The following is a 23,699-nucleotide window of genomic DNA, read 5'->3' as shown; positions in this document are numbered from 1 at the left end:
TCCCGTCAAGATTAAGTCTTCTTTTGTACCCTCTCCCAGCTCCTGGTACTGCTTTACGTAACTGCAGTTTTATAACCGTGGCATCACTGAACGCCGTTAGGCTGTGCGCTCAATGAGCGACAGGCCCTTACTATGGGTCCTTTTTGCTGCTGTATCCCCAGCAGCTCATGCAGCTACCAGCACGGAGCAGGTGCTCAGTAAATAGCTGGTAAATGGACAGATGTGAGGTCCCTTGTGCCTGAGGCCCTGGGAAGAGGAAGGCAAGAGAGGCCGTGTCTGGGAGGCAGGCGCCAGCCCCAGCAGCCCTGCTGTAGCCTCCAGGAGAGTTTTTTTTGTGTTATATATTTATGGACTGAAGAGAATGGTCTCCAGGGCCATGTTTAGATTAGCATGCCTTAACTCCCCGTTGACAAATGGCGTTTATGGTTCTCTGGGACACATTAGACTTTATTTTTTGGCATGTCAGCCTTCTCTGGCACTGAGCCGCCCAAGTGAGGGTGGGAGGCCTTTGGGAGTGGAGGCATGGCTCAGTCCTTGTTTTGGGGGGAGACCTATTTGGGCGTGACTGGGTTCTGAAGGTCAGGGGCAAATCAGCAGGGCAGCTGGACAGGTCAGCGGGGGACAGCTTGCCCAGGTGTGGGGCTGGGCTCCCCTGTTCTCTCTCTTGAGGCAGGGAAAGTGGGGTGAATCCACTGGCTCCTGACCATGGTGGCCAGCCTTCTGCTGTGGGAGCCTGACTTGGCAGTCTGCGTTTGACGTGATGGGACCTCCAGTGGCCAGGATTGGCTGCCTCTGGGTAGGGGCCTGGATCCTTCTCCTTCCTGGACACAGAGCTGTGTCATTCTAGATGTTCCCAGACATTTAGCAAGCCTGAGAAAGTGGCCAGGACAGCCAGGGCTGTGGTCATTCCCCCCACGCGCTCCCCACCCCTGCCCAAGGAGAGGGAATAGTGCCTTTGCCCGAGCCAGGGGGCTCCAGCTAGGAGAATGACTCCTCAGAAGTTGCCAAAGTCCCCAAACTGTGCATGTGTAGTCAGTCCTTTTACCTTTGCACAGTATGCCCAGTGTAGCAAGAGGGACACATTCTGCATTCTCTCTTGCCTTCATTTCCCACTTACCATGCACCTACTATTGGCTAGCTCAGGTCCAGGTGCTGGGCACAGAGACAGAATCCACCCAGGTTAGGTCTCAGTGCTTTTGAGCTTTTGCTTTTTTCCAGTTGTCGGTAGCCCTTTGGGGTTCTAGGGTAATTGAAGCAAGGTGAAGATCCCCTCCTCCTGGTGGGGGTAATTTGGAGCTCTTGCCATCCTTCAATGGACAGGGGAGGTGGGCACCATGGCCCTTTGGGAGTGTGCATTTCTGGTCAAGGCTTAGCTAGGTCCAAGACCCCCCCTGGCCGAAGCACAGCCTTACCCCAGCTCAGACCCAGCTCAATGTACTGTCACCAGCCCCAGAAGAGTTGGCCAGAATTGCTGGGCAAACCCCCTCATTCTGCAGCCTTCCCTGCTCCTGGGAAGTCCGTTCTGGGAGCCCAGCCTCTTCCCCTGTCTAGCACCAGCCTGTACAAATATGCCAAATTGCCCAGATTCTGCACATCAACTAGGGGAAAGGTGAACCACCTTCTAAGACAGTAAGTGTGGGGGGTGGGGGAGGAAGGGAGATCTGACCAGGTGGTTCCAGTTAACAGATCAGGAGGCACAGGCCCTAGAGATGACTTCATTCTGGATTCTTCCGGGAGGAGGCAGCGTGGTGGAAGGTTAGGGCCCCATGCCAGCTTCAGACCCCAGCCCTGCCACCTGCCTGCAGGGTGACCTTGAACATAGTACTTAACCTCTCTGGGCCTCTGTTTCCTCCTGTGCACAGTGGGTTAAGAGAGCCCCTGCCTAGTGAGACAGGGGTGACCGGCAGGCACTGGGAAGCCCTTGGTAAGAGTTGGTGATGGCTGTGATTCTAGCCCCCTGCTTTGGTATGGAGCCCAGAACGTATGCCCGGCTCCAGTGAAGCCCCCTGAAGAGTAAGGGCTCTCTCGGAACAGGTGCTCAGGACCTGAGTGCCCAGCGGTGCGCATCTGGAGGGGGCTGGTGCTCTCTCTCCATCACTGCCCACCGAGCTTCCTGACCCAGGCCCCACAGTCGGGCCCCAGCTTTCTGCTCTGTGGGTCTGAGGCCCTCTAGGCCCCCTGGCCTCTCCTCTCTGCTTCCTCGGCCGCCCTGGCTGTCAAGTGTCCGGGGAGGAGCCTCAGGGGATGATTTATCTGCCGTGAACGGCCGAGCGGCAGCCATCTGGCCGGGGTAGCAGTGCCGGATTCTTTCGTTCCTTCCCTATCAGTGACAAAGAGATGAGCCGCATTGCAGCTCAGGCTCGCAGGCCCCCAGTCCTGCTAACATCTGGAAGCCATCGTCTCCACCAAATAAACACTGAGCTTGCTGGATGAAGGCTCTCTGCTCAGAAGGCTCCCTACATTCTGCCCGGAGCCCTGGGGGCATTGCAGCGTCCAGAAAGCCTTGTCTGCAGGCCTGGGCCTCCAGGGGGTCTGGCCTTGCTGTGGGCAAGACGGTCAGCACCCCCAGCTCCCAGGCTGTGATGCGCTTAGGGACAGACCCCGTGGCAGGAGGACAGGAGGCACGCCGCCTCCTGGTGGGGTCACTGGCTTCGTCCTCTGTGTGAGCCTTCTCTGAGGTTCAGTAGCCTGAACTCCTGGGCATCGTCCCTCTGTCGGAACATCTTAGGACGGGCTTGTAATGACAGTCGCAGCACAGCAGCGGGTGTGATCTCTCTGGGACGGTGTCAGCGGGTGCTGCCACCGCCTCCCAGCAGCTTTGCTCAGTTGTGATTTCCTCTCAACCCCTGACAAGGCATGACCCTGGGGTTGGGGGGTGGGGGAAGAGGACAGTGATCAGGGGGCTGTGGCTTTGGGGTGGGGGCAGTTGCCTCACCTCGGCAGCTTCTGTCCATCCCTCCAGCTGGGGGCCTTGGCCGCTGCTTCCTCCAGCCAGCTCCCGTGTGCATGGAGAACGTTGTCAAGAGAAACATTACGTAGAGAGCGAGGCAAAACAGAAGGAGGGAGCTCTAAGCATACAGACAAGTGAGTTTTCAGAACACAGGATTCTTATCCTGGGATAACTAAAATCTAGGCACCAGCATTCCAGCTCAGTCTGAATAAAACATACTCACTTTTTCAATCTTGGGCAGTTCGTCCAATTCCCTTCTTTTCCTGTTCGCTTTCGTGGAGGATCGCACGGTAGGACTATGATTCAGAGCAAGGGTGGCCAATATGCAGCACGTAAGATACTGGTTTTCTCATCCTGTATCTGTGGCAGACATTACTCATCAATCACAGAGAGTTCTCCTCTCTGTGACCAAATGCAGCTTTGGATTTTGTCCGGCAATATCACTTCCAGTTGATTGGAATTGGCAACAGATCCCCACTGTGGTTGCTTAGGGGTATACATGAAAGTCGTGGCATACTTGCTCTTTTTAAGGGACTTTTACTTAAAAAAATTACTATGAAAGCTCTTAAAGGGTGAGAAGAACCTGTGTCCCAACTAGATGCAGCACTTACCATTTTTGCCCCACCTGCTTTATCTCTCTGTTTTATCTTCTCTGTAAATAATTCAGTATGAATTAAAAAAGAAATATGATCTTGGATGTAACCCACAATATCTTCTAATAAAATGAAGAGTACTTTGCTGCTTTATCCAATGCCAAGTTCAAATTCAAATTTCCCTAATTGTCCTCAAAATGTCTTTGGTAACAGTTTTTGTCAAATCAGGATTTAATCAGGGGCCGTGCATTTCATTTGCTCATTATGTCTGTTAAGTCTCATTACATCTGGAGCCTTCTACCCTTTTTTTTTTTTTTTTCTGCCACTAACTTGTTGGAGAGGCCTTGATTGTACAATACCCCGGGTTCCAGATTCATCTGATTGTTTCCTTATGTCATTAATTTGCTCCTGTCTCCCGCTGTATATCCCCTAACCTGGCAGTTAGCTCTAAGGGACTGATTAGTGGAGGCCAGCGTTTGGGGCAGGAATGTTTCGTGGTTGGTGCTGTGTGTCTTTTCTGTTGCATCACACCAGGAGGTAAGTCATGTCTGATTGTCCTGCTATTCCTGACAGTAGGTTTGGTCCCTAGGTGAAGGTGGTGACAGCCAGCTCTCTGTATTGTAGGGACATGTTTTCCCCTTTATGGCTCAAGTGGTCTGTGGGGGTAATGCTGGGGTTCCACATGGACATTTCATCTCTTGCACATTTATCAGTGGGCATCCTTCCATGAGGAAGAGCTTTTGATGACTTGGTTTTTTGAAACACAGAAAACCTATTGAAAAGGCAGGGATCATACTTAGTTCTTTCTCTCTTTTTTTTTATTAAGATTTTTTATTTATTTGAGAGAGAGACTGAGAGACAGAGAGCACGAGAGGGAAGAGGGTCAGAGGGAGAAGCAGACTCCCCGCCGAGCGGGGAGCCCGATGCGGGACTCGATCCCGGGACTCCAGGATCATGACCTGAGCCGAAGGCAGTCGCCTAACCGACTGAGCCACCCAGGCGCCCTTAGTTCTTTCTCTTTAATGAAGAAGTTGCCTTCATTGGTGGCAAGAGGTTTTATTGTTTGAATTTTGCTATTCTTTTTCGAGTACTATTATGGGCACACGGATTCTTTAATTGGATGCGTTTGTGTTGATTCAAGTCATTATTTTGGGGGGGCTCAAGTTCCCCCAGATTTAGCTAATGGGATTGCCCTTCGGCTGGTTCCTGTGTCCTGTTGATATGTCCCATTAGTCTCTGAGAACTTCCTTGCTTAATGGAACTAACAGTTGTCTCAGGCTTACCTTGTGAGTCACCTGCCCCAGACCTGGAATCAGCCATTTCTCCAAACAATCCTAGTGGGGAATGGTATTGAGAAACCCCTGGGTTATAAATTCACTTGGAATGAATTTGTATATAAATAAAATACTTGCCACTCTCTCTTAGACTTGGCTGTAAGAGAAAATCTTCGTTCAGCAAGGCTTAACATCTTTTACTTCTTTGCTTTATCCTGCAAGACACATAAAACAGTTTTATGAGCACAGTATTGATGCTTGTGCCCAACCCAAAGCTACGAAATAAGAATTTCTTTGCCGTTCTTTCTGTCCTCAGGGTGCCTTCCACTGGGAAAGTTCAGTCGAACCCCTGGGTTCTCAGTACACGAGGAGCTCTTTTTTTTCTCTCCGTGGCTATGGTGCTCATTTGTTGTACAGTGACGTTCATGTTTCATTTGTTTAGTTCAAGAAGCATCCTGGGAAGACGTGAAAGTAACTTGGCCTGGAAGGAGGTCCCCTCTTCATCCTCGTTCCTGGTTTTCTAACGGGAAACTGGGAGGCGTGGCTATTACAAGGCTGGTTTGGGGGTGGAACGGAGTGAGGTGTCTGTAAGGTGAATCTGATGCCCCTATTAAGGAGGTGGATGCCCTGCTGTATCACACACAGTGAACAGAAGCTTCCCGAACACCCTGTCTGTGCCAGCCACTGAGCTCGGGGCATAGCAGAGGGTCTCTGCCCTCATGGGGCTCCCAGGCCAAGAGGGGAGACAGGTATGAATCTAGCCAGGAATTGGTTGATAAAGAGAGTGCAGGTCATTTCTGCAAGAGAGGAGCATGTGTGGGGGGATCATGGGGGTCCAACCATGGGAGTCCGACCCTGCAAGCATGGGGAGAGTCAGGGGCACACCGACGTTGAGTCAGGTTGGACAGCTGCCTAAAACCCAGGACAGAATATAGGGTCTTGAAGACCATGGTGAGGATTTGGAGAAACTCAATAATTTTGTGCTCAGTGAGATATCTTAGACTGGATCCAGTGTTGCTGACATGGGGTCTGTGCATTCAAAGGGGGTGCTTGAAGGAGTTTGAGAATCCCCCCAAATCATACTTTAAACATGTACCTAGGTGGTCTGGTAGTCTGGAGGGAGAGTCCTCACCTGTTACCTGCTTAAGATTTTAGAATGAATCTGCAGTTATAGGATTTAAGGATTTAATATTTCTCAATATTGTGTAACGGATCAGGAGGAGATTCTGTCTTTGCAGCAGACCCTCTCAGGCCTGCTTAGAGAGCATGACACCCTGGTGGGAAGGTGGTCTGAGGCCCCTTGGGGTGATGGTGAATTGCATTGTTCCGGGGGAGATTCCAGATCTCCAGGGTTCACCTGTGTGTAGGAGGCATCAGGAAGCCTTCCTGGAGGAAGTAATGGGTGCCATAGAGATTGGCCCTTCCCTCCAAGTAGCCTTAATTCGGGTGTCACAGCTCCCAGCCCATAGGCCAGGAAGGTAATGAAATGTAAATTGGCCTGGTGTAGGGCAGTGGGAGTGGGGGTGGCCTTGGGTGACCTGGAAAGCCTATATGCTGCCTAAAACCCAGGTGGGGGACTGGATTCTGCTGGGAACCTATTAGAGACCTGCCTCCAGTGGGTCAGTTCTAAGCAAGACCACCTGCTGGCATCAGCTTCTCACGCCTGCCTCCCAGGTGCTAAAGTGGGTAGAGTCAGCGGTCCAGGCCACCAAGGTGCACCTGCTGTCCACGGACCACAAGGAAGAGGGCGAGCATACGTGGAAGATTCCCTTTGACCCCAGCCTGAAGGAGGTCACCATCGCTCTGAGCGGTCCGGGGCCTCAGATCGAAGTCCGTGACCCACTGGGTATGTGCAGCACTGGCCTCATCTTTGACTCCGAGGCTGAGCCAGGAGCCCAGGATGGGATAGAGAGAGAGACCCGGGGTGGCAGGGGGTTTGGACACAAGGCTCCGGGAACAAGGAGGGAGGGGGGATGCCACGTGGAGGGCAGAGAGGGTGCCTGTGGTGGGTGAGGAAGCAGGGAGGCTGTTAGCAGCCAAGCGAGGGGAATTAAGATAACCACAGTCCCTGGGATGTGAGGCTCATGTGTGGTCTCACCCATGTTCTCAGCGGATCCCTACAGTGGCCTAGCAGGTCAGTCGGGGCAAGAATTAGTGGCACGCCATTGAGACTCTGGAAGGTGGAGTGACTTGTCCAGGTCACCTAGGGTCAGTGTGATTTGGACCCAGCCACCTGGCCTCATGGTGCTCCAAGGATGTCACGAGTTCCCAGGTCTAGAGGCGAGGTGTCCAACCCCCCACCTGGGGGGTGGGTGAGGGTGGAGTACAGAATGAGGTGAAGGGCCGAGCACCACCAAAGGTCTCTTGTCAGTTACTCTGGGAAGCCTGAGGCTGGTGTTTGGAGGGCCCTGGGCTCCTGGGGACAGGCTGGGGCCTCTGTCATGGCCAGGAAAGGATCAGGGACTGAGAAATCCTTGGGGGTTCCACAGGGAAGATCCTACAGAAGGATGAGGGCCTCAACGTGCTTCTCAACATCCCTGACTCCGCCAAGGTTGTGGCCTTTAAGCCTGAGCATCCTGGGCTGTGGTCCATCAAGGTAGGGGGCCCTGGTGCCCAGGGAGGGGGACCGGTTTCACCAAGCCAAGACCCTGTCTCCCTCCTGCCTGTCCTGGGGAGCTGGGGCCCTGGGAAGCTGAGGGCTGGAGTATGGGTGGTGACGGGGACATATCAGTAGAAGCAAAGGGTCAAGAACAGAGGAGGAGTATTCTGCTTTGCAGCAGTGAGAGGAAGTAAAGTGGTTTGGGGTTAGTTAGGGAACTTTTAAGAAGGAGTTGGAGAAACAGCTTGAGTGTCCAGAGGTGGGTGACCAAGCCGGCTTGAGGTTCAGAAACCTATCCTGTGAAGAATGAACAAAGGAAGCAAGGGTGACCTTGGGGGGAAGGATGGCTTAGAGGGACATGCCTGGCAGGAGGAGGTGGGCCTGCTCTAATCTGCAAGGTGCTGGAGTCCAGGGACTGGGGGTAGGCTGGGCTCCTGGCAGAGGGTCCTGGGATGGGGCAGGCTGCTGCCTGGGAAGGATGTGAGCTCCTGCTGGTTGAGCAAACGTTTATGGAGCACCTCCTAGGTGCCAGGCCCTGAGCTAGGTGTGGATGGTACCGACGAAGGGGCAACATTGACCCTGCCCTTCAAACTCTGAGCATTTTGTTTTAAAGATTTTTATTCATTTTTTGTCAGAAAGAGGGAGAACACACAAGCAGGGGGAGCTGCAGGCAGAGGGAGAAGCAGGTTCCCCACTGAGCAGGGAGCCTGATGCGGGACTCGATCCCAGGACCTGGAGATCATGACCCAAGCCGAAGGCAGACACGCCCAACTGAATGAGCCACCCAGGCATCCCAACTCTGAGCATTTTTGAGCCAAGAGCTCTACTGCCAGTGGGGAAGGCAAGGCGGGGATTAGACATGCAGGGGGACAGACGGGGCTGTGGGTGTTGGGAAGGGTGGCTGGAAAGGCAGAGCAGGTTCCAGAGTCCCGCTCAGGACAGAGCCATAGCTGGGGCCTCTTCTACTGCATTTGGGAGCATAGCGCTGGGCCCCCAGGGAGCAGGGAAGTTGCCCATGTGTCTGCAAAGGTGGGAGAACTGCAGCTGCGGGCACCGGAGGCAGGTCAGGGCGGCCACCTTCTGCCCTGGAGCTGGCGTCGGGCGCCCTGGTGATGGGGTCTGGGTCTGTGCTAGGTCTATAGCAGTGGTCGCCATTCAGTGAGGATCACAGGTGTCAGCAACATCGACTTCCGAGCCGGCTTCTCCACTCAGCCCTCTCTGGACCTCAACCACACCATTGAGTGGCCCCTGCAAGGTACAGTGCTCCTGACCCTGGGGGCGATGCAGAGCTGCTTTCTGGAGAGGTGGGGCTTGCCTTTTGGAAGTGTGGGGGGGCAGGCCCTAAGTATGTGGCTAGAATGGGCCCTGTGGAGGCTGGGTGGGGGTTGGGAGCCTAGGGAGATGTTAGAGTTGGAGGCATAAGGTCGATTTTCTGGTTAGAAGCTGCCCACTGGGATCTGGTGTTGCCTGTGTGCGCCATCATGGTTCCATCTGGAGAAGCCTGGGCTCCAGAGCAGGCAGGGGCTTTTGGCTCAGGTTGCCAGAGCTTCATGCCAGAAAATACCATCTGGTGGCCAGGTCAGGGGTCCCAATTTATAGTTTGGGAAGTATGATCGCTCACCAGGGGCCCCTCAGAGGATTTTGCTGGGTCCAGCTCAGAAGGGAGATGGGGAGGGACCTAGACCAGGTCAGGCTAACTGCAGATCACTGACTGGTGACCAGAATGGTAGATGCCAGATCCTTAGAGCTTTTGAATGTGCATTTCCTTTAATCTTTGTCATCCTTGTTAGCCCTGGTTGGTTCTCTGCCAGGACTAGCGGTAACATCTTCAAAGCAAAAGGGGGCCGCTTGCTTATTTAGTGCTTGTTTTTCCCAGTGGTAGGAAGGGGGAGAGGCAGGGAAACTTCTAGAGCCAGGAGAGAAAAAAATCCTAACTGCAGTGCTTGAAAACTGAAGGGCCCCTAGGGCCAGTCCCCAGTGGAAGAGGGTGAAGGCGGGCCACATGCGATCTTTGGTTTCTGCTTTTGAGAAAGAGGTGGGTCCAAGACAGTTTAAAAAAAAAAAAAAGGAGAGAGAAACAGCAGGGCGATTGCAAGTGATAAATAGCATTTGGCACTTGGCTTCGCTGAAGGGGCATCAGGGAGTAGGGTAGTGGTTGCCCCACCACAGGGAGCGTGCCCTTGGCTGATTGTTGCAACATGGGGATGGGGCCCAGCACTGACACACATTCTTTTTCAAAGGAATCTGGACTTCCAGATTTTTATATGCCCTTTCCAGATTGTTCCATGTTTCTTAAAGATTTTAAGGCATTTGATGGATCATACCAACCACACCCTCTGTTTCCTGGTTTATGATCTCTAAGGAAAAAAATAATAACTGTTTGAAAAGGGAAAGACCTGAGCGACATTCCCAAATCAACTAAGGGAATTATGAAACCCAACCCCAATTTTACGTTTTCTGGGATAGTGTGAAAAGTCCATTTCTAATAAAACAGAAGGAAAATCAAAGGAAAGCTGAACAGAGGAGAGAGGATGAACAGGAACCAGAGTTCCCAAACTAGCGTGTGTCTCACCGAGGCCGGTCCCAGAACCTACCTGATGCAATTCCAGAGTTAATGGGGGGGGGGAGCGGGTTAGGGTGGAGAGAAATGCCCTCTCCCAGTTCTACTCCATGTGAGCCCGAGTCTGCAGACTGGAGGTGTTGCAGTCGTGGGAAGCCATGGTTTGGATGGACAGTGGCGTTTCAGGACCACGGACAGTAGCAGGCCCCCTCTGTATCCACCCCCAGCATTAGGTGGCACAGGGAACAGAAGGTGAGCAAGCCGGTAAGAGGGCCAAGCAAGCTGGGTCCCTGACTGTGGTCCGAGGGCCCCTGCTTGGAGAGGATCATGGAGCCCAGAACAGACGCCAGGATCTTCTTCCTCACCCTTCCCTCTGCAGGGGTGCCCATCTCCCTGGTGATCAACTCCACGGGCCTGCAGGCACCCGGCCGCCTGGACTCGGTGGAGCTCTCACACAGCTCAGGGCGGTCCCTCCTGACTTTGCCCACGAGGCCCCTCTCGAACGGATCCACGCATCAGCTGTGGGGCGGACCGCCCTTCCACGCCCCCCAGGAGCGCTTCTACCTCAAGGTGAAGGGCAAAGACCACGAGGGGAATCCCCTGCTCCGTGTCTCTGGAGTTTCCTACAGTGGGGTGGTCCCAGGTGAGTGAGTGGCTCTCACTGCTCCCAGCTCCCTGGCTCACTTGGAGACCCCATTTCTTCCTGGAAGCCTTCCCTGATTAGATGAGATGAGGAAAAGTTCATTAAACTTCTGAGCAGCACGCTCTGCAATGCATCATGCTAAATACTGAGATGCTTCAGATGTAGCAATCAGGTCAAGGATTTAGTACCAAGCCATCCATCGCTCCACCCACCCATGCATCCACTCACCCATTCATCTGTCCACCCACCCACTCATTGATCCAAACATCCATCCATTCATCTGCCTATTCATCCATCCACCCACTTACTCGTCCATGCATCTATCCATCCGTCCAAATATCCATCCACCCACCCACTCATGCATGCATGCATCCATCCAAATATCCATCTAGCATTCATTTTTGTGTTTTTCATGGTGCTAGGCACTGTAGGCACAGCGGGGGGCATGGCAGTGCATGTGGGTGTGCTCTTCCATAACCATAATCATGGTAATACCAGTCACTGTCTTGAGCACCTCTCATGGGACAATCCTGAGCCAAGTACCTGCCATACAGTAGCTCACTGAGTGCTTGTAATAGTTCTGAGGTGTGTCCTCACTTTACAGATGAAGAAGCTCATGATACCCATCTCACAGGGTTGCCCTAGGGGTTCCATAAGCTAATACACATAACAAGACATCTCTTGGGTACCCTGAGGCTGTGCCCAGGATGTGGGCATTGTGGGCCAGGGCCCCCCATATGTAGCAACTGCTGTTACTCTCATGTCATTGTGGGCACAGGTCATTTTATGGTCCTATCCTTGGTCATGTGTGGCTTTTTGCTCCTTCCCTTGTGTCCCTGAGGTCTCCCATCCAGGTCAGAAGCTTCCAGAGCACAGGGCTGAGTCTTCAGCTCTCTGGCTCTGCCTCTGATCCTAGCCTGGGGTATCTGAGTTCACTGGCCAACAGCCTCCTTGTTGGGCTTTGTTCCCTCCTCCTGCTCCCTACCCCCTTTCCCATGGCAGTGGCCTGGGGGGGAGCACACAGAGATGGATGTCACTGACACCCAACATCTTTGCTGGGGATCTCTTGACAAGGAGCAGACTCCTCTGTCTACTTCAAGTAGGGGTGCATGGAGGCCACCAAGGTGCCCATGGTGAGGTGAAGGACTTTGAGAACCCAAGTGGGGCAGGGTGGGGGGCTGGGGGCCCCCTTCTCTCAGCCTCCTGGCCTCCACTCCCCTGCTGTGGTCCCTGGGCCCCTTGTCCCTTGGCTTATATAACCCCAAGGAGGAATTTTCAGGAAGGAGTTTCAGCAGGGGCAGTAGCAACCTCTGTTTCTCTCTCTCCTGGTCTTTCAGATGAATCTAAGGGCTTGGAGTTAAGCTCTGGCTTTTGGTCTTCACCTCAGCTCTAGATGAAAGTGTGTGTGTGTGTGTGTGTGTGTGTGTGTTGTGTTGGCAGGGCAGGGAGAAGGGAGGTGGCTTGGAGTTTTCCTTCCTTCCCCACCTTCTAGGTCTGGGAAGCTGGGAGTTTGGCCTCGAGCAGGAGGCTCTGGGTTTGGGAGACATGGGCGGGTGGCAGGGCTGAGCCTCGGGTCCCTGGGCCCATTGAGCTCATGGAGGACGGAGCCTGAGCTGGCCTTGCAGAGGCTTCCAGTGTGTGTGGGTGAGCAGTGGCTGCTTTGCACATAGCTGAGGACGTGGCTGGATAGTCCAACATCCCTCTCCCCTGGGATGTGGCAGGGAGCCTGCAGCATGATGTCACCCGCCGCCCGCCCACCCCCAGCTCTGGGCTCGGAGGACGTCTGGTGCATTGTCTCACCCACGGAGCATCTCTGGTGGGGATGGAGGGGGGCAGGGCAGGACGAGAGTTGAGCCTACGCCTGCAATCCCCCAGCGAGGCCCTGATGGCAGTCACTGACCCCGTGGGGGTGTTCTCAGACCTTCCCACTGAAGCAATTCCAATAGCCAAGGAGAGAGAACGTGTCACCCCAAGACCAGGGATAGGTGGGGGAGGGTATCTCCAGGGGGCCCCACGGGGCTCATCACAAACTGTGAGATTTCATTAAGTCTCTTACTTTATCTCAGAAATGCGTGTGAACTTTGGGTTCACAGCCATACTCCAGCTTTGCTTATTTTTAAATATAAAAAAAGGCTTTCTTCCAACATCCTTGAGTGAAACTGACCCTCCAGGCAGATGAGAGGTCTGGAAGCGCAGAGAGCCCAATCTGGGGAGCATTTCATCAGATCTCTGGACTGGTCTGACTTCTACGTCCTGGACAGTGGAGAAGGCGGGGGCGCAGACTGGTCCATCTCGGCTGGTCTTCCCACAAACCACAGAAACAGCAGGAGCTCATCCCGAGGGGGCTTGCCATGCCGTGTGCACGTGCCCTGTCTCTCACCAACTCCCCAGACAGCATGGGGACGTCAGTACCAGGATGAAGCCCATTTAATAGAGGTGGAAACTGAGCTGGCATGGGCAAAGCAACCTGTTCTTGGTGACCACCGGATGGAATCCTGGCTCATCCCGGCAGTCTCTGCATCGCTGACAAGGGCAGGCTGTGGGGGGCGGCAGGGAAGGATCCTCACTGCTGGGCCTTGCTTACAGGTGCCCCCCTGGTCAGCATGCCCCCCAGGATCCACGGCTACCTGCACCAGCCCCTGCTGGTCTCCTGCTCTGTGCACAGCACCCTGCCCTTCCGGCTACAGCTGCGGCGGAACGGAGCCAGGCTGGGCGAGGAGAGGCATTTGCAGTGAGTGGGTGCCGGCCGCCCAGTGTCCCCAGCCGCGGGGGTCTGAGGGGAGTGGGTGGCGGGAGAAGGACCTTTGGTCTCGGTCATAATGTCCTCCTGGGCACCTCGCAGCATGGCCCGGGATGGGGGAGGGTGGTCCCCAAAGCTCCCACCGCTGCTGGGTCATCACCCTGTGAAGGAGCTGTGAGCCTCCCCAGCTTCTGGAACACTCATCCCATGCAGGGCCCAGCTCCTGGGGTTAGAACAGGAAGGACCGTCTGAGACCCGCCCCCTCATGCATGAAAGTCTGGGGCTCAGAGAGGGAAAGGGACTTGCTCAGAGTCACACAGCATGTTGTAAAATTTGCATGTCCTTGGTGGTAAGAAGAGTCAGACAGCCTCTCCAAGAGGATTTGTTCCCTCTGGGCAGGGTTTAGGGACCGGATGAAGCTGGGGGACCCTGGCTGGGGTCAGTGGGATTGTGTGTCTCCAGCTGTTCTGGGTTTGCAGGGTGTCGGGAAACAGCAGCTGGGAGATCCCATGGGCCTCCAAGACCGAGGAAGGGGTGTATGAGTGCACGGCCATCAGCAGGGCTGGGACTGGACGAGCAAAGGCCCAGATTGTTGTCACAGGTCTGTCCTTTCGGCCCGTCCTCGTATACCCTCGTATACCCTCCCCACCCCCTTCTTGATTTTTCCCTCTAGGGTTTGCCCCCAGGGCGTCTCCATCTGCGGGGGGAGCATGCCAGCCAGTTGCCGGGGACTGTCCATTCCCCAGAGTCCACTGCCCACGCTGCCACCTGCCCCCTGGCGCCCCGTTTGGGCTGTCACCCAGGAGTGGCCTGTGGATCTCAGATGGAGGAAGGTTGAGGAGCCCGGCTAGGGTCAGGCCCTCCTCTCCTAGGCCCTTCCAGGGGCCACTGTCCATCCGGAAGTCCCCCTCCCTTAATGCCTCCAGGTCCCTGCCAGGATAGCACCATCCAGCTCAGGAAGTTTGGAGATGTCACAGGCCGTCTAGAAATGAAATGGGCTCCGTTTTTTAAATCAAGAATCTAAACTGTCTTGAAGAGAAGAAAAGGAGCCCAAGGAACATGGAAAGATTAGCCAGTCTGCATCCTCTAATCTCGCACAGACTGCCATGCTCCTGGCAGGAAGACGGGGGGGAGTACAGACAGGCAAAAGAAGATTTGGATAACCTGTGGTCTTATTCTAGAGACAAACTCTATAGCATTTTTTTAAAAGATTTATTTATTTATTTTAGAGAAAAAGAGTGAGTGAGCATGGGATTGAGGGGGAGAGGCAAAGGGAGAGCGAGAATCCCAAGCAGACTCCCCACTTGGGGCTCGATCTCACGACCCTGAGATCATGACCTGAGCCAAAATCAAGAGTCGGACACTTAACCGACTGAGCCACCCAGGCACCCCAACCTCCACAGCATTTTAATTTACTTCCTTTTAGACCTTTATCTATGTGCGCATTTTAAGAAAATGGGATAGTATTATACATATGTATTACACGTACATACACATATGACAACCTGATTTTTTATCATCTAACAATATAATGTGTCTGCAAACGTGCTTCTACAGAATGAATTAACAGTTTTACTTCTATATTTTTAAAAATTTTCTATTACTTAAAAAATTTTTAAAGATTTATTTATTTGAGGAGGGTGAGGGGCAGAGGGAGATGGAGAGAGAAAGACTCCCCACGTGGGGCTCGATCTCACAACCCTGAGGTCATGACCTGAGCCAAAATTAAGAGTCGGACACTTAACCGACTTGAGCCACCCAGGCACCCCATGGTTTTACTTTTTATAAATGATAAGGACAGGAAAAGGGAACAGTATAAGGAAACGCACACACCCATTCCTTAGACTTACTAATCGCTAAAATTTTGCCATATTTGCTTTCTCGCTCTCTGGCTAGACTATTTTTAAACTAAATTGTAGGCATCCTGACATTTCAGTATTTATCACTCTTTTTTTTTTTTAGAAAGTACATTTTCCCATATAATAAAAATTTTATGATTACACCTAATAAAATGAACAATAATACCTTAATGCTATTTAATTTGGCAGCAGTCAGATTTTCTCATTTGCTCCAGAATATTATTTCTGGCTGGTTTCTGCAGTATCATTTTTCGGGGCTGTGAAGTTCACATGCTCTTTGTGACAGCAGGTCATTGACACGTGTAGCTTGTGTGGACCCAGCTTTTTCCCTGCGAGCGCTCGGGCCCACATCCCTGGTTAGATGGTCTCTGATCTGATCACTTATCCCTTTTTTTCCTGTCAAGATAGCGGTTTTCTCAGCTCTTTCCTCGTTTGGGGCAGTGGCCTCCGTGGCACATTTTGGCTGTGAGGATCCTCCTGCGATCTGCACAGAGAATAGCTGTGTACTCATTACCGTTTCCCTCTTGACGGTGATTTCCGAGGCTGTATTCCCCAGAGGGGAGTTCCTGGCTCACGGGGTGAGAAGAGTAGTGGGGATCTTGGTCCATGTTGCACTTGGCTGTCGTGCGAAAAGCACTCATGTGCCATGCGGCCCTCGTCGGGGGTGTGATGGTGGTGGGGAAGTGGGGGGATGTGGGGGAAATGGGCCCTCCTCCCGGGGCGGCGCTGGCCTGGGATGGTGAGCAGATGCTTCTCCACTGCTCTGATGGACAACGTGTCTTCAAGGATCCCGTGCGGGACTCTGGAGTCAGGACGCCCCCAGCGCTGGCAGGATGGCCCTCTCTCTGTGTCCGCCCCCTCCCAGTCTCCTCTGTTTTTGTTCCTTCAGACCCCCCACCGCAGCTCGTCCCTGCCCCCAACATCACCGTGTCCCCAGGGGAGACCGCCGTCCTGTCCTGCCAGGTCCTGAGTGATGTCCCCTACAACCTGACGTGGATCCGGGACTGGCGAGTCCTGTCGGCCTCGACGGGCAGAGTCGCCCAGCTGGCCGACCTATCCCTGGAGGTCAGCGATGTTATCCCCATTGACGGTGGGCGGTACCAGTGCATGGCCAGCAACGCCAATGGGGTCACCAGGGCATCCATCTGGCTCCTGGTGCGAGGTGAGGCTCTGCCTTCCACTGCTGTCTGTCCTTCCAATTTAACACACTCCCTAGTGCTCCTCCCCAGAGCCCATTGATCCATGCCTCTGCCCAGGCATCACGTCGGGCAGGCAACATTAGTCCTGTGACTGTCTTCTGAATTTCCAGAGAAAGAGGATTCTGTAGCCTCCTAGCATAAGTTTAGGGGTTCTCCCTGTTGGAAAGTTCACCCTAATATCTAACCTAAATTTCTGCTGCTGCAGGCCAAGCCGATTTCATTGTCCTATTGATTTCTCATGCCGTGGAGCACCTCCATTGCCGCTCCCCCCCATATGAAGGGCAGGAATGGAATGCAGGAAACTCCTGGAAGTCCAGAGATCAGATGTGCTTGGCAGGGGCTGGGTGGCACTGACCAGATGGGGTCGGGGGAGGCAGTGGAAAGAGCCCCCATCTGGGAGTTTTAGGACCTGGAGGTCACCTTGGGTCTACCCAGGGTTTAGACAGATCTTTCTTTCTGGGCTGCTATTTTTCCAAGTGTGAAAATGAGCCTATTGGGACAACTGTTCTCTCTTGTGCCAGCAATTCTTGGTTGGTTGCCTGGAGTGTGTTGAGAAGGATTCTGAGGCCATGTCTAGGTTCTGCCATATCTATTAGCTTTGTCTGCCACTGACATGGGAGGGGCCTGTTTACCTTTTCTAGGTGAGTTGGCCTGGTGAGGTCTCTTGAGTCCAACAAGCCTATTGTACTGTGAATAGAACCTAGGTTTGGGGCCAATACTCGGGCAGGCCTTGGGGTCCACTCAAGGTCACTGGAGATGAGAGTTGTCCCCAGCTCTGGCATCTGCCTATTTGCCTGAGCCTCTCCAAGATGCTCAGCCTGGAGCAGAACCTGTGGGGGCATTAGAAAATCCACTTTGTGTGGCCTGGGCGGCTGCCTGGTCAACCCCAGTTCCCAGGAAAGCCACTCCCTGGGGATTCAGGCCCCTTGGGGCCTTTGCTTCCTACGTCTGGCCCATCTGTGAATTTGGGGATGGAGAGGAGGCTGGGGCTGGGCACCTGGAACAGCATGGCTGCCCTGACAGGCTCTTCCCCACCTGTCCACTCTTTATACTGCAGAGGCCCCCCAGGTCAGCATCCACACCCGGTCCCAGCACTTCTCCCAGGGTATGGAGGTGAACGTCAGCTGCTCAGCCTCTGGATACCCCACACCCCACATCTCCTGGAGCCGTGGGGGTCATGCTCTGCAAGAGGACAGCAGGTGAGGGGCCCAGGGCCAGGGGCTCTGGGACCAGGAGCAGGTGAATAAGGACTCCTGGGGGATGCCTCTGGGCCTCCATCTTTTTACCTGTAAATGGGGCGGTGGCGGGTGGGGGGTGGTGCGGGGAGAGGGGAGCATTTGTCCTGCCTTCTTCTGGGATCATTTGAGACTCAGGAGCAAGATCACTTTGGAAATATAATGATGCCTCAGTATGAGCTCAGGGGTTAGGGAGCTATAGTTCCAGAATCCAGCAGACCTGTGCTTGAATCCTGCCCCTGCCATTCAGGCTGTGTGACCTTGGGCAAGTCGCTTTACCTCTCTGAACCTCATGCATTAACAAGGACAATCTATGTAAAGCTCTGAGCACACAGCCAGGCACAGAGCAAGCAGTCAGTAGAAAATGGCGATCGCTAGTGATGCTATTAATTAATTTGTTGTTGGTGATGACTGAGGTAGTCCTTGGGTGACTGGACCTCATTGGCCCTTTGGCCATTGAACATGTTGTTTTATGGCCTGACTCCAGAATCCATGTAGATGCCCAGGGAACCCTGATCATTCAGGGAGTGGCCCCAGAGGATGCTGGGAATTATAGCTGCCAGGCTGTGAATGAGGTCGGCACAGACGAAGAGATGGTCACCCTCTACTATACAGGTACCTGGGCCCCGGGCATCTCAGAAGAGCCTCCCTCCTCTCTCTCCCTCCCTCCTTCCCATCCACAAATACTTGTTGAGCATCTGCTGTGTGCCAGGCCCTGGGGATACAGCAGTGAACACATGGTCCCTGCCTGGGGCAAGCTCATATTCTCATGGGGAGGCACAGAAGAAGCATGCAAATGGATAACGGTGCTTTCGGAGTGTGCTATGGGAGCAGTGTGATGTGCAGGTGGGGACGGGAGGGACATGGCTGGTACACACAGGATGGGCCACGAGGGGCGGATGCTCGCCAGAGACAAGAATGGGAAAGGGACCCGGTGAGGCACGGGCCCTGAGGTCAGAATGAGTCTGGGGTGCTCAGGAGGTGACAAGAAGGCTGGTATGGAGAGGATGGGAGGGAGTCAGGGACGGGGACAGGGGGAGGGATGGGCAGCCCATGCAGGGCATTTAGGACCTTGTAGGGTTTCGGCTTTTTTTTTTTTTTTTTTTTAAGAGAGAGAGCAGAAGCAGGGGGAGGGGCAGAGGCAGAGGGAGAAGCAGACTCCCCGCTGAGCAGGGAACCCAACTGGGGGTTCAAGCCCAGAACCCTGAGATCATGACCCAAGCCGAAGGCAGCCGCTTAACTGACTGAACCACCCAGGTGCCCCAGGTTTCGACTTTTATGGCAAATTCAATGAGAAACGGATGTGTGTGGGGTGGGTTGGTTCCAGGAGTGACTGGTTTTAATTAGAGGTCCTGGGTCAGAAACTTTTAAGAAAACCAACAGTGGCTAGATCTTTCTGCGGTGACGGTCCCTGAGTGGTGGGGGGTGGGGAGGAGGCAGAGGATGCAGCTCCTTCCCTGTCCTCGCTCACCCCCCCCCCCCACCATGAGAAGCTGCACTGTTGACCTAGGGAGTCTGTGGGCGGGTCCCAAGCTCCCCATCTGCTCCCGCGCAGATCCACCGTCCATCTCTGCAGTAAATGCGGTGGTGCTGGCCGCCGTCGGGGACCAGGCTGTGCTGGTGTGTGAGGTATCTGGGGTGCCCCCACCCCGGGTCATCTGGTATCGAGGTACGCCAGGTGGGAGAGGGGCCTGGGGAACTGTCCCTCTGGGGCCCCTGGAGGATCAGCTTTCCGGAATGGTCAGGGGGTGGGGAGTGGCACTGCGAATGGGGTGTCTGGGAGGACTGGCAGCATCCACGCAGCTCAGTGGTGAGGAGCAGGATTTAGAGTAGACACAGATCTGAATTCTAGCTCCCCTGGGTGACAACGGGTAGGTGACCTGGCATCGCTGAGCCTGCTTCCTTATCTGGGAAATGGGGAACATCAGATAGGTTAGTTGTGTGAGGATGAGATGAGTTCACATAAGTAAAGTGTTTAGAACAAGCCTGGCATGTGGGCTGGGCACGGTGTTCTTTTTTTTTTTTTTTAAGATTTTATTTATTTATTTGAGAGAGAGCGCAAGAGCGAGCAAGAACATGAGCAGGGAGGAGGGGCAGAGGGAGAGGGAGAAGAGCAGACTCCCCGCTGAGCAGGGAGCCCGATGCGGGGCTCGATCCCAGGACCCTGAGATCCTGACCTGAGCCGAAGGCAGGTGCTTCACCGACTGAGCCACCCAGGCGCCCCTGGGTTCAGTGTTCTTAGTGATGGTGATGCGGTTAATCTGAGAAATGGGGACCAATAGTACCAGGGCTGTTCTGAGGCTCTTTTGAGTCAATGGGTACGGAGGGTCTTCCCAGTGCCGGACTCCGAGCTGGAGTTTGGCTGATGGGAGTGTCCTTGAGCCCTCAGCAGGGGCTGCTCCTGTCTTTCCAGGAGTAGAATCCTAGCTCCTCCCAAGGGTCAGCCCTCACCCGTGTTGCCCTCTCCCACCTGGACGGGCTCTGTCATTCATGGCACCTGTCTGCCAGCTTGTCAGAGCCCACCTTGACTTTGACACAGGCAGAGGCAGCTCAGGGTGTGAGCCTTTTGCGCCAGGCTGCCCCTGGGTGGCAGAGGCCCCGGGACTCCTGACTCGGTGCTCGTGTCTCTCCTGTTCTGGCCGAGAGCCTGCCCTGGGAACACTTTTTAAAAGGGCCTCTCTCAGTGGAATATTACTCAGACTGGAAAAGAAGTGGAATTCAAATTGTACAACAGTGTGAATACAGTTAACACCCCTGAACTGTGCTCTTGAAAATGGTTAAGATGGTAAATTTTGTTCTGTGTTTTTGACCACAATTGAAATTTTTTTTCATTTGAAAACAAGGGGTGAAATTCTGAGAACAACACGGATGAGCCTCGGGGACATGATGCAGAGTGAAATCAGCCAGACACAGAAGGGCAAATACTCTATGATTCCACTTACGTGAGGGACCTAGACGAGGCAGATGTGTAGGGACAGAAAGGAAAAGAGTGGGCACCAGGGGCTGGGTGTGGGGGTTGGGGGGGTCAGTGTTTACCGGGGACAGAGTTTCAGTTTGGCAAGATGAGAAAGTTCTGGAGACGGATGGAGGGGATGGTTACACAGTAACGTGAACGTATTTGTGTTGAGTGTCCACTGAATCGGACACTCAAAATGCTTAAAGTGGTCAAGTTTTGTGTTATGTACATTTTATCACAATAAAAACAATAAAAATAAAAAATTATATTAAAATGTAGAAAGGAGGTTGGGATCAGGGGAGCCTGGGTGTAGACCACAGGCAGGAGAAAGGAGGGAGGCCTGCCTGGGGTCAGGTGTCAGAGAGGCAGCCAGTGGCTGGGGTGTGCTCATCCTGGGGTGACCTCAGTCTGGAACTGGGGCAGAGGATGGGGACCCAGCAGGGAGGCCCAGGCAAGGAGTCCGTGGGTGCTGAGCCTGTCACAAGTAGGGGGACAGACTGGGCCTCACTCCTGGTCAGCAGAGGGGCTCAGGGAAAGCCCCCCCTGCAGGGCTGGAGCTAGGAGTCCTGACTGAAAAAAAAATTTTTTTTAATTGTTGGAAAATACAAATAACAAACTTTACATCTTAACCCTTTTTAGGGATACAGCTTGATAGTATTAAGCACATTCGCATTGTTGAATAACCGTTAACCACCATCCGTTTCCAGAACTCTGTTCCTCTTACAAAACTGAAACTCTGTCTCTGTTAAATAATGGGGGTCCTGGCTTTTGGGTAGGGACCGTGTCCCATTCGGCCCCTCCCAGGCTCCAGCCCAGTGCAGTTACAGGAGCCTGAGGGTCAGGAAGGCTCAGCAGCCTGGTACCCCAGCCTCCGTGACCACCGTGGGCACCCGCCTGATGTTTTCCCATCTTTGGCGCAGGGGATCTTGAAATGATTCTGGCCCCCGAGGGCTCCAGCTCTGGGACACTGCGGATCCCAGCAGCTCGGGAGAGGGATGCTGGCGTCTACACCTGCCGAGCTGTCAATGAGATGGGCGATGCTTCTGCAGAGATCCAGCTGGAGGTTGGACGTGAGTGTACACCTTGTCCCCACCTGCCCCCTCCCCCTTTGCCCTGCCTCTGAGCAGGGAGGAGGGAACTCTACCATAGAGAATGCCAGTGTGGAATCTGTATCATGTGCATCCGGAGCACGTGGGACCAAAGACACAGTGCCTCTTGCTATATGACAAATTGCCCCAAAACTTTGTGGCTTAAACAGTAAGCATTTATTTGCTTGCAGTTCTGGAGGGCCAGGGTTTAGGAGTGGCTTGGCTGGGTGGTTGTGGCTCAGAGGCTCTCACGGGATTGCAGTTAATGCTTCAGCCAGGGCTGCATCATCTGAAGGCTTGACTGGGGCTGGAGGAGCCAGTCTGGATTCACTCACGCGGCTGTTGGCAGGATGCCTCAGTTCGTTCATTCCCCATGTGGGCGTCTCTAGAAGGCTTCTCCTGACATGGATTCCCATGAGCAAGGGAGTTGAGGGAGGGAGAGAGAGAGAGAAGGAGAGAGGGGGAAGAAAAGGGAGGGGGGGATAAGAGAGAGAAGAGAGAGAGAAGACAGAGAGGGAGGAGAAGAGAGAGAGGAGAGAGAGAAGAGAGAGAAAGGAGAGAGAAAAGAGAGAGGAGAAAGAGGGAGGAGAGAGGAGGGGAAAGAGGGAGAGAGAGAGAGGGAGAGAGAAGACAGAGAAGAGAGAGAGAAAAGAGAGAGGGAGGAGAGAGAGAGAGAAAGAGAGGGAGGGAGAGGGAAAGAGAGAGAATCCCACAAGGAAGCTGCAGTCTATATAACCAGCCGGTCCTGGAAGTGACATACTGTCACTTCTACTATATTCTCTTGGTCACACAGACCAACCCTGGTACACGATGGGTGGGAGGGGCTACTCAAGTGTGTGCATCCCAGGAGGCCACCTTGGAGGCTGCCTACCACAGAGACAGTTTGGTTCAAGCTTGGGCATGGTCATCCCTGGGATCTGAGTTCCCGTCTTATCTCTATCACTTACCATCTATGTGCTTTGGTTGAGTCATTGACCCTCAGTTTTCCTATCTGTAAAATGGGGTTGCTGGGAGGGTTTGGTGAGATCAGGCATATAATGCTTAGCACAGGGTTTAGCCCATCTTGAGTGCTTACTAAACAGATGGGTGATTATCCCCTCTTTACAGATGGGGAGTCTGGGTTCTTCTGTGGCTGGTGCATGGCCTTGGCTGTGACTGTCATGACGTCTGAATTCCAGGCCTGCACCCAGGGCCCTGGGGATTGCTCAAAGTTATGGGCACAGCTCCTCGGCATGCTGGGCCAGCATGAACTGGGCTCTGAGGGGTTTGCTGTGGCCACGGCAGGAAGGCCAGGTGCTGGGAGTCCCGGGGAAGCACAGAGAATCAACAGTGTGCTTGTCGAGGCTGGGTGGGATGGCCAAGGGGCTCCCCAAGGACAGTGGGTGGAGCAGGCCTTGTGAGTAGAAGGTTCTGGCCCCGAGGACGACAGTGCCTGTCAGGGTTGGATTCTCCTGGGCTTGGGGCACCCTTAGCCTTCAGTTGTTGGTTCTGTCACTCCTCCCTCCCTCGCACGGTCACCAGGTGGCCAGGCCCTGTGCCGAGGACAAAACAGCAGGCGAGACTCGGCATCTGCCTTTGTGTTGCTCTTGGTGTCAGGGAGAGAGACGGCAAACAGACAAGTGGGATACTCAGGGTAGTGAGCATTTGCAAGTGGTATCCATGGGGAGCTGTTGGTGCCCAGAGAAGGAGTCCCACAGACATTGGGGGCTGGGAAGGCTTCCTGGAGGAGGTGATGTCTGAGATGAACCCAGAAGCCATCAGGCAGGTGATGAGCTGGGGAGCAGTGTTCGAGGCGAAGGGAGCAGCATGTGCAGATCTCCCCATGGCAGGAGAAGCGAGCCAGGGAGTGAGACTGAGCCGGGGCTGAGGGGTGCCCAGGAGGCTGCTACCTGCTGTGGGTCATGCTCGGCCTCAGGAGCCTGGCACCATTTGGGCTTGGTCCTGCGGGGTTGGTGAGAGTTTTTAGGGTGGAGAGTTGATGTGCTTCGATGTTCCCTGTAGAG

The 23,699-nt window shown here is 54.0% G+C and overlaps 1 protein-coding gene across 1 annotated transcript in view; it reads left to right on the top strand.

The window, feature by feature from the left end:
* The window catches only part of HMCN2 (hemicentin 2), a 149,629-nt gene that overhangs the window by 21,928 nt on the left and 104,002 nt on the right, over positions 1–23,699 (top strand). Inside the window, exons 5-15 of the mRNA XM_035015614.1 lie at positions 6,492–6,663; positions 7,307–7,413; positions 8,551–8,671; positions 10,356–10,619; positions 13,206–13,350; positions 13,839–13,960; positions 16,108–16,380; positions 17,475–17,616; positions 18,140–18,267; positions 19,208–19,321; positions 21,529–21,678. Of these exons, the coding sequence (XP_034871505.1) occupies positions 6,492–6,663; positions 7,307–7,413; positions 8,551–8,671; positions 10,356–10,619; positions 13,206–13,350; positions 13,839–13,960; positions 16,108–16,380; positions 17,475–17,616; positions 18,140–18,267; positions 19,208–19,321; positions 21,529–21,678 (1,738 nt within the window). The remainder of the gene's footprint in view (positions 1–6,491; positions 6,664–7,306; positions 7,414–8,550; positions 8,672–10,355; positions 10,620–13,205; positions 13,351–13,838; positions 13,961–16,107; positions 16,381–17,474; positions 17,617–18,139; positions 18,268–19,207; positions 19,322–21,528; positions 21,679–23,699) is intronic.

Source organism: Mirounga leonina, unplaced genomic scaffold (genome assembly GCF_011800145.1).
Source record: "Mirounga leonina isolate KUSES-001 unplaced genomic scaffold, KU_Mleo_1.0 Mir_170, whole genome shotgun sequence".
Taxonomy (NCBI): Eukaryota; Metazoa; Chordata; class Mammalia; order Carnivora; family Phocidae; genus Mirounga; species Mirounga leonina.
The sequence above is the reverse complement of the archived record's forward strand: the minus strand, read 5'-3'. Positions and strand labels throughout refer to the sequence as shown.